The 12198-nt window shown below is 43.1% G+C and overlaps 1 protein-coding gene across 7 annotated transcripts in view; it reads left to right on the forward strand.

The window, feature by feature from the left end:
* LOC137375383 (collagen alpha-5(IV) chain-like) overlaps window positions 1-9840 on the forward strand; it is a 228792-nt gene extending 218952 nt beyond the window's left edge. Inside the window, exons 53-54 of one of the 7 annotated variants that reach the window (XM_068042505.1) lie at window positions 394-457; window positions 9171-9257. In XM_068042505.1, coding sequence (XP_067898606.1) covers window positions 394-427 — 34 coding nt within the window. In that variant the 3' untranslated portion in view covers window positions 428-457; window positions 9171-9257. The other 6 variants (XM_068042502.1, XM_068042500.1, XM_068042501.1 and 3 more) reach the window with 6 other exon arrangements.
* The last annotated feature ends 2358 nt before the right edge of the window (window positions 9841-12198 follow it).

Below are 12198 nucleotides of genomic sequence, written 5' to 3' on the forward strand. Positions count from 1 at the left end.
GAACTTGGGCCTAGGTAGCCACTAAGGATTACTAAGCATTTCCACTGACAGCCTGTATTTTATACTGAAATTATTTTGTAAATTGTGATTTTTCTTCCATGTCAGATAAAACTTTATAAGTGTATAAGCATACAAAACTTGTAAATATATGTCTGCCATTTTAATCAACATGTGACATTGTATTACTTTATACTGTTTTAGGATATTAATAACCTTTGAATAATATTAACGCAGTAACTCAGAATGGAGTGCATATTAACAGCAATACATTTTGCTTCAACTAGATTCTGTGGTTATGTCTGACTTATACAGCAATGAGGTAAATGTGGATTTCTTAAAACACTCAAGACTCCACTCAGACTCGGTGCATTTACTGTTTATTTTTGGATTTAGCCTAGACCTACCAACAGTACACAATCAATCATGAGTCTCATCACCTGAGAATCAACAGACTGAGGTAATGTTTAATTTTTTGGAAGACAGTAGGAATTTTTCTGCTCATCAGGGTAAGGGATGTCAATGCATTTTTTTTTTCCCATTTCTAAGCTTTCCTTGTTGAGATGTAACATGGTCAATGCAGAATAAGCATCCCTTTGCACCACACTAAACTATGCCCCAAACAAAATCCATAGTACGGCACCCACTTCTGCATTGGGGAGACATTTTTATTTCTGACCCCTGTAGCCTGTATGAGTGAGACTGTCAATTGGTGGTGTACTATATTAAGTAGTATCCGATGGAGCTCAACCCATTTGAAATTGAGTTGAGTGTATGCAAACTGGTTTCTCCGAGTGCCCTGAGCTACATCCAAGCCTAAATTCCAGAGAGGAAATCACTTTGTCATCGAGGGCCTTGTAATTACGAAGTCAATAAAAAGGAATGAAACCGGACGGACCAGCTGGCATCGACCTAGGCACCGGAAACGACAACGGCAAATCCAGCCCTGTCGACCCTGCAAAGTCCTCCTTACTAACATCTGGGAGCTTGTGCCAAAGTTGGGAGAGCTTTCCCACAGACTAGTCAAGCAACAGCCTGACATAGTCATACTCACGGAATCACACTTGACAGACAACGTCCCTGACACTGCCATCACCATCCCCGGGTATGTCCTGTCCCACCGGCAGGACACACCCACCAGAGGTGGCGACACAGTGGTATACAGTAGGGAGGGAGTTGCTCTGGGAGTCCTCAACACCGACTCTGGACCCCATGAAGTCTCATGGCATCAGGTCAAACATGGGCAAGGAAACCTCCTACTGATTACCACCTACCGCCCTCCCTCAGCTGATGAGTCAGTACTCCTCCATGTTGAACTGCACTTGGAGGAAGCACTGAGGGTGGCAAGGGCACAGAATGTACTCTGGATGGGGGGATTCAATGTCCATCACCAAGAGTGGCTCGGTAGCACCACTACTGACCAAGCCGAGTCCTAAGGGACCTATCTGCTAGACTGGGTATGCGGTAGGTGGTGAGGGAACCAACAAGAGGGGAAAACATACTTGACCTCGTCCTCACCAATCTGCCTGCCGAAGATGCATCTGTCCATTACCGTATTGGTAGGAGTGACCACCACACTTTCGTTGTGGAGACGAAGTCCTGCCTTCACATTGAGGATACCTTCCTTCGTGTTATGTGGCACTTCTTTCTTCTTTTTTTTCTTTTGGGCCTCCTTATCTCGAGAGACAATGGATACGCGCCTGGAGGTGGTCAGTAGTTTGTGAAGCAGCGCCTGGCACTACCACCGTGCTAAATGGGATAGATTTCGAACAGATCTAGAAATGCAAAACTGGGCATCCATGAGGCGCTATGGGCCATCAGCAGCAGCAGAATTATACTCAACCACAATCTGTAACCTCATGGCCCGGCATATCCCCCACTCTACCATTACCATCAAGCCAGGAGACCAACTCTGGTTCAATGAAGGTCATGCCAGGGGCAGCACCAGGCATACCTCAAAATGAGGTGTCAACCTGGTGAAGCTACAACACAGGACTATCTGCGTGCCAAACTGCGTAAGCAGCATGCGATAGACAGAGATAAGTGATCCCATAACCAAAGGATCAGATCGAAGCGCTGCAGTCCTGCCACATCCAGCTGTGAATGGTGGTGGACAATTGAACAACTAACTGGAGGAGGTGGCTCCACAAATATCCCCATCCTCAATGATGGGGTAGCCCAGCACATCAATGCGAAAGATAAGGCTGAAGCATTTGCAACAATCTTCAGCCAGAAGTGCCGAGTTGATGATCCATCTCGGCCTCCTCCTGAAGTCCTCAGCATCACAGATGCCAGACTTCAGCCAATTCGATTCACTCCACATGATATCAAGAAACGACTGAAGGCACTGAATACTGCAAAGGCTATGTGCCCTGACAATATTCCGGCAATAGTACTGAAGACCTGTGCTCCAGAACTTGCCGTGCCCCTAAACAAGCTGTTCCAGTACAGCTACAACACTGGCATCTACCCTGCAATGTGGAAAATTGCCCAGGTATGTCCTGTACACAAAAAGCAGAACAAGTCCAACCCGTCCAATTACCGCCCCATCAGCCTACTCTCAATCATCAGTAAAGTAATGGAAGGTGTCGTCAACAGTGCCATCAAGCGGCACTTGCCCAGCAATAACCTGCTCAGTGACGCTCAGTTTGGGTTCTGCCAGGGCCATTCAGCTCCTGACCTCATTACAGCCTTGGTTCAAACATGGACAAAAGAGCTGAACTCAAGAGGTGAGGTGAGAGTGACTGCCCTTGACATCAAGGCAGCATTTGACCGAGTATGGCATCAAGGAACCCTGGCAAAACTGAGGTCAATGGGAATCAGGGGGAGAACCCTCCGCTGGCTGGAGTCATACCTAGTACAAAGGAAGATGGTTGTGGTTGTTGGAGGTCAATCATTTGAGCTCCAGGACATCACTGCAGGAGTTCCTCAGGGTAGTGTCCAGGGTAGCATTACCATTGCTAAATCCCCCACTATCAACATCCTAGGGGCTACCATTGACCAGAAATACTGTGGCTACAAGAGCAGGTCAGAGGCTAGGAATCCTGCGACAAGTAACTCACCTCCTGACTCCCCAAAGCCTGTCCACATCTACAAGGCACAAATCAGGAGTGTGATGGAATACTCTCCACTTGCCTGGATGGGTGCAGCTCCAACAACACTCAAGAAGCTCGACACCATCCAGGACAAAGCAGCCTGCTCAATTGGCACCCCATCTACAAACATTCACTCCCTCCACCATCGACGCACAATGGCAGCAGTGTGTACCATCTACAAGATGCAATGCAGCAATGCACCAAGGCTCCTTAGACAGCATCTTCCAAACCCGCGACCTCTACCAACTAGAAGGACAAGGGCAGCAAATACATGGGAGCACCACCACCTGCAAGTTCCCCTCCAAGTCACACACCATCCTGACATGGAACTATATCGCCGTTCCTTCACTGTCGCTGGGTCAAAATCCTGGAACTCCCTTCCCAGCAGCACTGTGGGTGTACCTACCCCACATGGACTGCAGCGGTTCACGAAGGCAGCTCGCCACCACCTTCTCAAGGGCAATTAGGGATGGGCAATAAATGCTGGCCTGGCCAGCGATGCCCACATCCCGGGAATGAATAATAAAAAAATTATTGTGTAACAATGAGTTGCATTGAAAACTGAGGCAAGAGGAGCAAGCCTTTGCCTGGAATTGGAAAGTCATTTTCAGAAAAACTGCCAATTGTCACAATGCAATTTTTTTCACAGACCTTGTGAGATGAGGCACAACCAATATATAGGTACCTGTATTAAAACAAGGTATGTTTCACATTTTTAGTAGTGAGAAAATGGTAGGCCTGTCTTCATTTAAAGCAGACACACACTTGGCTATCACTCCTCTTGAGGTCCCCGCATCACAGATGCCAGTCTTCAGTCAATCCGATTCACTCCATATGATATCAAGAAACGACTGAAGGCACTGAATACTGCAAAAGCTATGGGCCCCAACAATATTCCGGCAGTAGTACTGAAGACTTGTGCTCCAGAACTAGCCACGTCCCTAGCAAAGCTATTCCAGTACAGCTACAAAACTGGCAACTACCCGCCAACGTGGAAAATTGCCCAGGTATGTCCTGCCCATAAAAAGCAGGCCAAATCCAACCCGGCCAATCACCACCCTATCAGTCTACTCCCAATCACAACAAAGGGAAGGGGTTGTCAACAGTGCTATCAAGCAGCACTTGCCCAGCAATAACCTGCTCACTGCTCAATTTGGGTTCTGCCAGGGCTACTCAGCTCCTGATCTCATTACAGCCTTGGGTCAAATATGGACAAAGATCAGCCATCATCTCATTGAATGGCGGGACAGGCTTGAGGGGCTGAATGGCCTTATCCTGTTCCTATCTTCCTATGTTCCTATAACTCCAGAGGTGAGGTGAGAGTGACTGCCCTTGACACCAAAGAAGCATTTGACCGAGTATGGCACCAAGGAGTCCTAGCAAAACTGGAGTCAATGGGAATCAGGAGGAAATGTCTCCACTGGTTGGAGTCATACCTAGCACAACAGAAGATGGTTGTGGTTGTTGGAGGTCAATCATCTCGATCCCAGGACATCACTGTAGGAGTTCCTCAGGGTAGTGTCCAAGGCCCAACCAACTTCAGCTGCTTCATCAAAGACCTTCCCTCCATCATAAGGTCAGAAGTGGGGATGTTCGCTGATGATGCACAATGTTCAGCACCTTTCGCGACTCCTCAGATACTGAAGCAGTCCGTGTAGAAATGCAGCAAGACCTGAACAACATCCAGGCTTGAGCTGATGTGGCAAGTAACATTCACGCACACAGTGCCAGGTAATGACCATCTCCAACAAGACAGAATCTAACCATCCCCCCTTGACGTTCAATGGCATTACCATCACTTAATCCTTCACTATCAACATCTTGGGGGTCACCATTGATCAGAAACTGAACTGGACCAGCCACATAAATGCTGTGGCTACAAGAGCAGTTCAGAGGCTGGGAATTCTGCGGCACGTAACTCACCTCCTGTCTCCCCAATGGCTGTCTACAAGGCACAAGTCAGGATTGTGATGGAATACTCTCCACTTTCCTGGATGGGTGCAGCTCCAAGAACACTTGAGAAGCTTGGCACCATCCAGAACAAAGCAGCCCGCTTGATTGGCACCCATCCACCACCTTAAACATTCACTCCCTCCACCAACACACAGTGGCAGCAGTGTGTACCATCTGGAAAATGCATTGCAGCAACTCACCAAGGCTCCTTAGACAGCACCTTCCAAACCCACGACCTCTACCACCTAGAAGGACAAGGGCAGCAGATGCATGGGAACACCACCATCTGCAAGCTCCCCTCCAAGCCATACACTATCCTGACATGAAATTATATTGCCATTCCTTCAGTCGCTGGGTCAAGATCCTGGAACTCCCTTCCTAACAGCACTGTGGGTGTAACTACACCCCAGGGACTGCAGTGGTTCAAGAAGGCAGCTCACCACCACCTTCTCAAGGGCAATTAGGGATGGGCAATAAATGCTGGCCTAGCCAGCGACGCCCATATCCCCGAAAAAATTTTAAAAAACTAATACCATCAGTTTACATGGTGAACTTCATTATTTGGTAAACTGATTAATTGCGACATACCTCTGCCCTTTACCTTGAACTGTTCAAAGTACAGATAGTTTGATGGGCGTGTTGCTTGTTTGAATTCTTCTACTTATTATGTCACATGTCAGGAATGCAATAACAGTGTGCAACGAGAATGGGAGCAGCCCATATCTCTCCAAAACAGTTTACTTCATTGCCTTAAAATTGCAATTTTCTGAGAGGAATAGATGAATTACAATGTATTCTTTTACAAGGTAATCATTAGTAATGGGGGTTCTCTCAATCTCCCACTTTAATTTCAGCAGAAAATTAACGGAAACCCCAGAGGAACACTTAAATGGCAATTTACACTATTGCTCTGGAGTTTCTGCCAATCTTCTGCCAAAGTTTTATAAGAAAAGCAGGGAATCCTGACATAAATTCTTCACCATTTTATTTTTGTTTCTTTCTGACGTCTTGTGGCGCAACTGTTTTTGTGTTATTCCCCTTCTATGTTGGATGCTGATGTCTGTTGTCCCCAGATGCCACTCACTAAAGACTAACACCATCTGGCACCAACTAACAGCCAATAGTGCTAATCAGTTTCTCACAGGTGATGTGATGGATGCTCACCCAAGAATATAGAATAATTGTATTACCCTGTTGTTTAACACCATTTGGCTGTGGCCTTTCCGGTTGGTTTCTCCTCTTCCATACTAGATCATATTAAATATTTCATGGGATTATGCTGAAATAAAAGCCTAAGATAGGGTACAGTTATAATCTCTAAACAGTAATTGCTATGTGAATTGATCTCAATTTATCAACAATTTTATATTAAGTTTTCTTCAAACAAGTTTCATTACTTGTATTTAAAACATTAATGTAATAATGTTGTCACACCACGTAAGTGGAGAAGTATACTAGTTTTAAAGCAATTTTGATTGTGATTTTAAACAGATTAAATGTTAATAATATAAAGAAGATAAACATGGCATCATAATCATTTGCCATTCTTGGACTAATGTCGTGTCAATGAAGTGATTGGTAGAGCATTTTGAAATTACTGCGGTATTATTGGGGTGTGGGTATTGCTGATAATTTCATATTCCCGTGTACATACTCTAATTTCTTGGAAATGGTGTTTTTATGCAACTTTTTTTCATAACTACCTGTTAAAAATTTACAAGTAAACCTGAATTGATAAAGATAATCTTTTCACAAAATCATGTTGACTCTGCCTGATTGCATTGAGATTTTCTAAATGAACTGCCATAACCTCCTTAATAATAGATTCCAGCATTTTCCTTATGACAGATACTAAGCTAACTGACCATGACACAAATGCCACATACATACAGTAAATGAGCGCCCCACATTAATGCCTCATAGAATTTAATGATAACCAAAGTCTGTTGCTTTTTGTAAAGAGGTATGCCATGTAGAAGAATAGCAAGGTGAATTTCCATGGGGTTCTGCTAGACAGCCATAAATTCAGTGCAACACCAGGATTTTCTGCAAACCTTCTGCCAAAGGTTTGGCAGACAACCAGGAGAAGGCCTGCGGAAATAAACCCATACTGTAAAGGTTATGTGCTGGGGAAAAGTGATATTATAGGAGTTACATATATGGTGGGAACACTGGGGTTTTAGAGACTATAAAATTATTGGGAGCAATGGACTCCACAGGGGGCAGTAGGATAAATTAAGTTACATTCACACCAACAAATAGTGGGGTTTTAAAGGTTACACATTTCGAAATTGGAGAATTATACATACTGGAAAGCAATGGGATTATAGAAACTATGAACCAAGGAACAGTGGAGTTGTAGAGGTTGCATATTGAAGAGTAGTAGGCTTATAAGGGCTGGCAATGCAGTCCCAACACAGTGATCATGGAACCAATGTTTTTTAAGCACATTCTGTGCCTAGAATGACCTGATCCTTGTTTGTGCTATAACGCAGAGTCAGCTTATTTAAATAGTAGCACAGTGCTCATGGTGTACAGTGCCTGATATGCTTTAGAACACACAAGGGCAAGTGGCTGGGATATTCAGCACCAATGCTGCTGGTCACCCTTAAAATTCTGTGCATGGCAGCAAGTTTGATTTATGTAGAAGAGATGTGGGGTGAATGGGTATTCTAGAGATTTCCTCAATTATCTTTGGGGATCAGGGAATATTTATTTATGCAGAATTTTTCCTTAGGAGATTCAATAGGTTCTGTGATAGGGTAAGTGTGAATGACCTGTAAAAGATGGACAAACGGCCTTACCTTACTCTTTTATATATAACAATTCATTAGAAAAGGGAATAGTGCTAGAGGACTGGTGAACAGTTATATTTTCCCTATATTTAAAAAGGAAGGTAGAACAAGTCCCAGCTACTATAGACCAATTAGCTTACCATCACTGGTAGGAATGATAATGGAATTTTTACTCAAAGGTGCAATAGAAAAATATCTAGAAATTGAAAATATACTAAAGAGTAGTCAGCAAGAATTGCACAAGGGAAGGTGAAGCTTGACCAACCTTATTGAATTCTTTGAAGAAATAATAGAAAGAGTAGACAACGATAATGCAGTAGATGAAATATATTTGGATTTTCAAAAGTTCTTTGATAAACTACTGCATAGTAGACTCATGACTAAAGTCAGAGCTTGTGGAATCAGGGTTAGCTATAAAACTGAAGAGCAGGGGTTAAGGATAGCTCCACAGACTAGCAAAATGTGGTGTTCCACAGGGATCAGTGCTGGGATCACTGTTCACAATTTGCATTAATGATTTGGACTCAAGAATTGGAAATACAATTTCAAACTTTGCAGACAACGCCCAACTGGGAGGTGCAGTTAATGAGAAGAATGTGGCAAAATACAGAAAAACATTAATAATAAATACAATCTGAAAATGCTGGAAATACTCAGCAGCACCTGTGGAGAGAGAAACAGAGTCAACAGTTCAGGTCAATTACCTTCGATCAAAACTCATCATTGATTTCCAGCATCCTCAGTACTTTGCTTTTGTAAGACATTAATAAATTTGCAGAATGAGTAAGTAATTGATAAATTAATTTCAATATAGATAAGTGTAAGGTGGTTCATTTTGGTAGCTAGTGTAAAGAGGCCACATACTGCTTGGATAATAAGAGTCTGAATAGGATTGAGGAGTACAAATACACAAAAAAGTTGTGACACAGGTTAATATGGACATAAATAGAGCAAACCAAGAACTAGGGTTCATTTCTAAAGAGGTAGAACTGAAAAGCAGAGAAGTTATGTTAAACTTAGAACCTAGGTTAGACCATATTTGGAATAGTGTTACAGCTCCTGTACTGTGAAAAGTTCTGGTCTCCAGATTATAAAATGGATATAGAGGCATTGGAAAAGGCGCAAAATGGATTTACAGGGATGAAAATTCCTCTCAGAACTGAGAGGATATACTTATCAGGAAAGGCTGGACAAGGTTGGGCTCTTTTCTCTAAGTTCAAAAGCAAGGAAGTTATGCTGTTCTGTAAAGCTCTTGTAACGCCAATGTGTTTTGTTGAATGATAATTTTCTTTAATTCACTGACTGGAAATCTGAATTTTTTTTTTAAAAGACAAGCTGACAGCAAAGTTATCCTTTCAGCTTGGGATGATCACCTAGTTTGCAACACTGTATCCTACATTGCAAAGACTGTGAGGAGGAAGACAAAATATCTGTGTATTTCTCAGCAAGAACCAAGACCCAGGAGGTTTAAAGGAACCACCCATTCTTTCAGCGAGCAGAGAAATGCTGCTAACTGCTGTTTGAATCACTGAGTGACTGTCATGTGACAAGCCCCTCCACATCTGTGTTTATTAACCTAGTGTTTTCTCTGCAGCAGAGGAGAAGCAACTGGACTCTGACATGAGCAGATCCTTAGTGTGGGGCACTCTCGCTATCCCCATTCCAGCTTGAAAGCTTTCCAATCCTGTTTGTTGACTGACCACCTTTATATACTGCAGCTACAATTTGACACCCCACCGGAGGAAACAATCCACATTGCTATCTCCAAGAGACTCACCGAACCAGTCATCTACCTCTTCAAACTAAAAGCCTCAGGACCACTGAATTTAGCTAGAAGATAGCTGAATCACCAAACTTCACAGACTGTATACCTTTATATTTTTATGGACTCTAACTCAGCAGGTCTACCTTTCCCCACTCTGTAGCCCATTTGTGTGTGTATAAACCTCTCGTATTTGTGTGAGAGTGAAGGTTGATGCATTGTATATTATTTTATTAGTTTGGTTTAGGTACAATAAAGTTAACCTCTTTCTTTGTTAACTCAAGAAAACCTGTCCGATTGGTTCTTGTTAGTAATCAAATACCGACTGCATTGGCCAGTTCATTCACTTTAATAAAGAGTTAAACCTGTTGTGGTCAATTAAGGAGAGGGAAAAACAGGAAGCCCATCGACCCCTCCTCACTTGACCATAACACTCTGGTTCGGCCACAACTTGAGTATTGCGTACGGTTCTGGTCACCACACTTTAGGAAGGATGTGAGGGATCTTGAGAGGGTGCAGAGGAGATTTACCATAATGCATCCCAGGATGAGGGTTTTGAGCTGCAAGGTTATTTTGGAAAAGCTGGGATTGTTCTCCTTGGAGCAAAGGAGATTTGATCAAGGTGTACAAGATTATGACAGTTTAGATTAGGCAGACAAAGAAAAGCTGTTCCCATTACCTGATGGTACAGGTCTAGGGGACACAGATTTAAGGTTTGGGGCAAGAGATACAGGTAGGATGTGAGGATGAACATTTTAACGCAGCAAGTTGTAATGACCTTGACCTCACTGCCTACGAGGGTGGTGGAAGCAGAGACGATGAATGATTTCAGAAGAAATTTGGATGGGCACTTGAGGGAAGTAAGCTTGCAGGACTAGGGGATAGAGTAGGGGAATTGGACTGATTGCTCTACAAAGAGACAGCATGGACCAGAGGGGCCGAATAGCCTCCTTCTGTGCTGTTATGACTCTAAAGGGGAAGGATGAGGAGTGGCCTGATAGACGTCTTTATGATAAAGGGTTTGATAGGGAAGACATGAAGAAATGCTTCCCCTTGTGGGCCAGTAAAAAACCAGAGCTCATAAATGTAAGATAACAAAGATATTAATAGTTATTTATTAGTTACAAATAAATCTAATAGGGAATTTAAGATAAACTTCTTTACCCAAGGAGTGGTAAGAATGCAGAACGCACTACCACAATAAGTAGTTGAGGCAAATAACATATCTGCATTTAAAGGGAAGCTAGATAAGGATATGAGGGAGAAGGGATTAGAAGGATATGCTGATAGGGTTAGATGAAATAGGGTTGTAAGAAGTTTGAGTGGAGCTTAAACAAGGCACAGTCGGAACGAATGGCTTGTTTTCTGTACTGTGCACTCGATGTACCCTCATGCTTTTTATATTCTTATTATTGATATCCTGGAGCGAGTACAAAATGGTTTGGTTATCACCTCAGGATACTGGAACATTCTTGAGGTTTTAGCAAAATTCAAGAGGCAATTCAAGAAACTCTACCTCTTATTTTTGCATGTGATTCTGATCATATTTCCACCATATGAAGAAGAATCTCTACAGCTGGCTAACAGTGATCAGAAACAGGGTTCCCTGTGGGATTCAATGAAGGAAGTATCACAGAAACCCAAAAACTTGCTGCACTGGTGCTCTAAGTGGAGATAGGGCTCACAGTAACTGATTGCCCTTGCCTTATAAGAGTTACAGCTGCTGCCATGAGGATTACTTATAAGTCTTGCCGCCCACCTGGTTTGATCATAGAATCACAGAATTGTTACAGTGCAGACAGGGGCCATTTGGCCCATCGTGTCCTAAAGAACAATTCACTTAGTGCCATTGCTCTGCCTTCTGCTCGTATCCCTGCACAATCTTTCTTCTCATCTAACAGACTTATTCCCTTTTGAATGCTTCAATTCAACCTGCCTCCACCACACTCCCACGCAGTGCATTCCAAACCTTAACCACTCGCTGCGTGAAAAAGCTTTTCCTCATGTCACTTTTTCTTCTCTTACCAATTACTTTAAATCTGTGCCCTCATGTTTTTGATTCTTTCACGAGTGGGAACAGTTTCCCCCTATCTACTCTGTCCAGACCCCTCATGATTTTGAATACCTCTATCACATCACCCCTCAGCCTTCTTTTCTCCAAGGAAAACAGTCCTAACTTCTCCAAACTAGCTTCATGACTTAAGTTCCTCATCTCTGGAACTATTCTCGTGAATCTTTTTCTGTACTCTCTCCAATGCCCTCACATCTTTCCTGAAGTGCGGTGCCCAGAATTGGGCGCAATACTCCAGCTGAGTGCAAGTCCATGTCCACCGTTAATTGTTGGTTTGAGCTTCCACATACAAGAGGCAGAATGGCATACTTCTTAAATATGTTATTGCCTCCACTATCCTTTTCCAGAAGATCGATGTTAAGTATTGATCATTATTTGTACAAAGTGCTTAGTGTCATTAGTCCTGCTTTTTTGTGCGGCTGCATACTGGTGTTTTGAACAGACTTTTGGATTGATGCAGAGAAGTGCCGTAATGTCAATAAGATTTTGATTTAAAATAGTGATTTGCTTTCAGAACTGTTCCAT

The sequence above is a fragment of the Heterodontus francisci genome, chromosome 11 (assembly GCF_036365525.1).
Source record: "Heterodontus francisci isolate sHetFra1 chromosome 11, sHetFra1.hap1, whole genome shotgun sequence".
NCBI classification, from domain to species: domain Eukaryota; kingdom Metazoa; phylum Chordata; class Chondrichthyes; order Heterodontiformes; family Heterodontidae; genus Heterodontus; species Heterodontus francisci.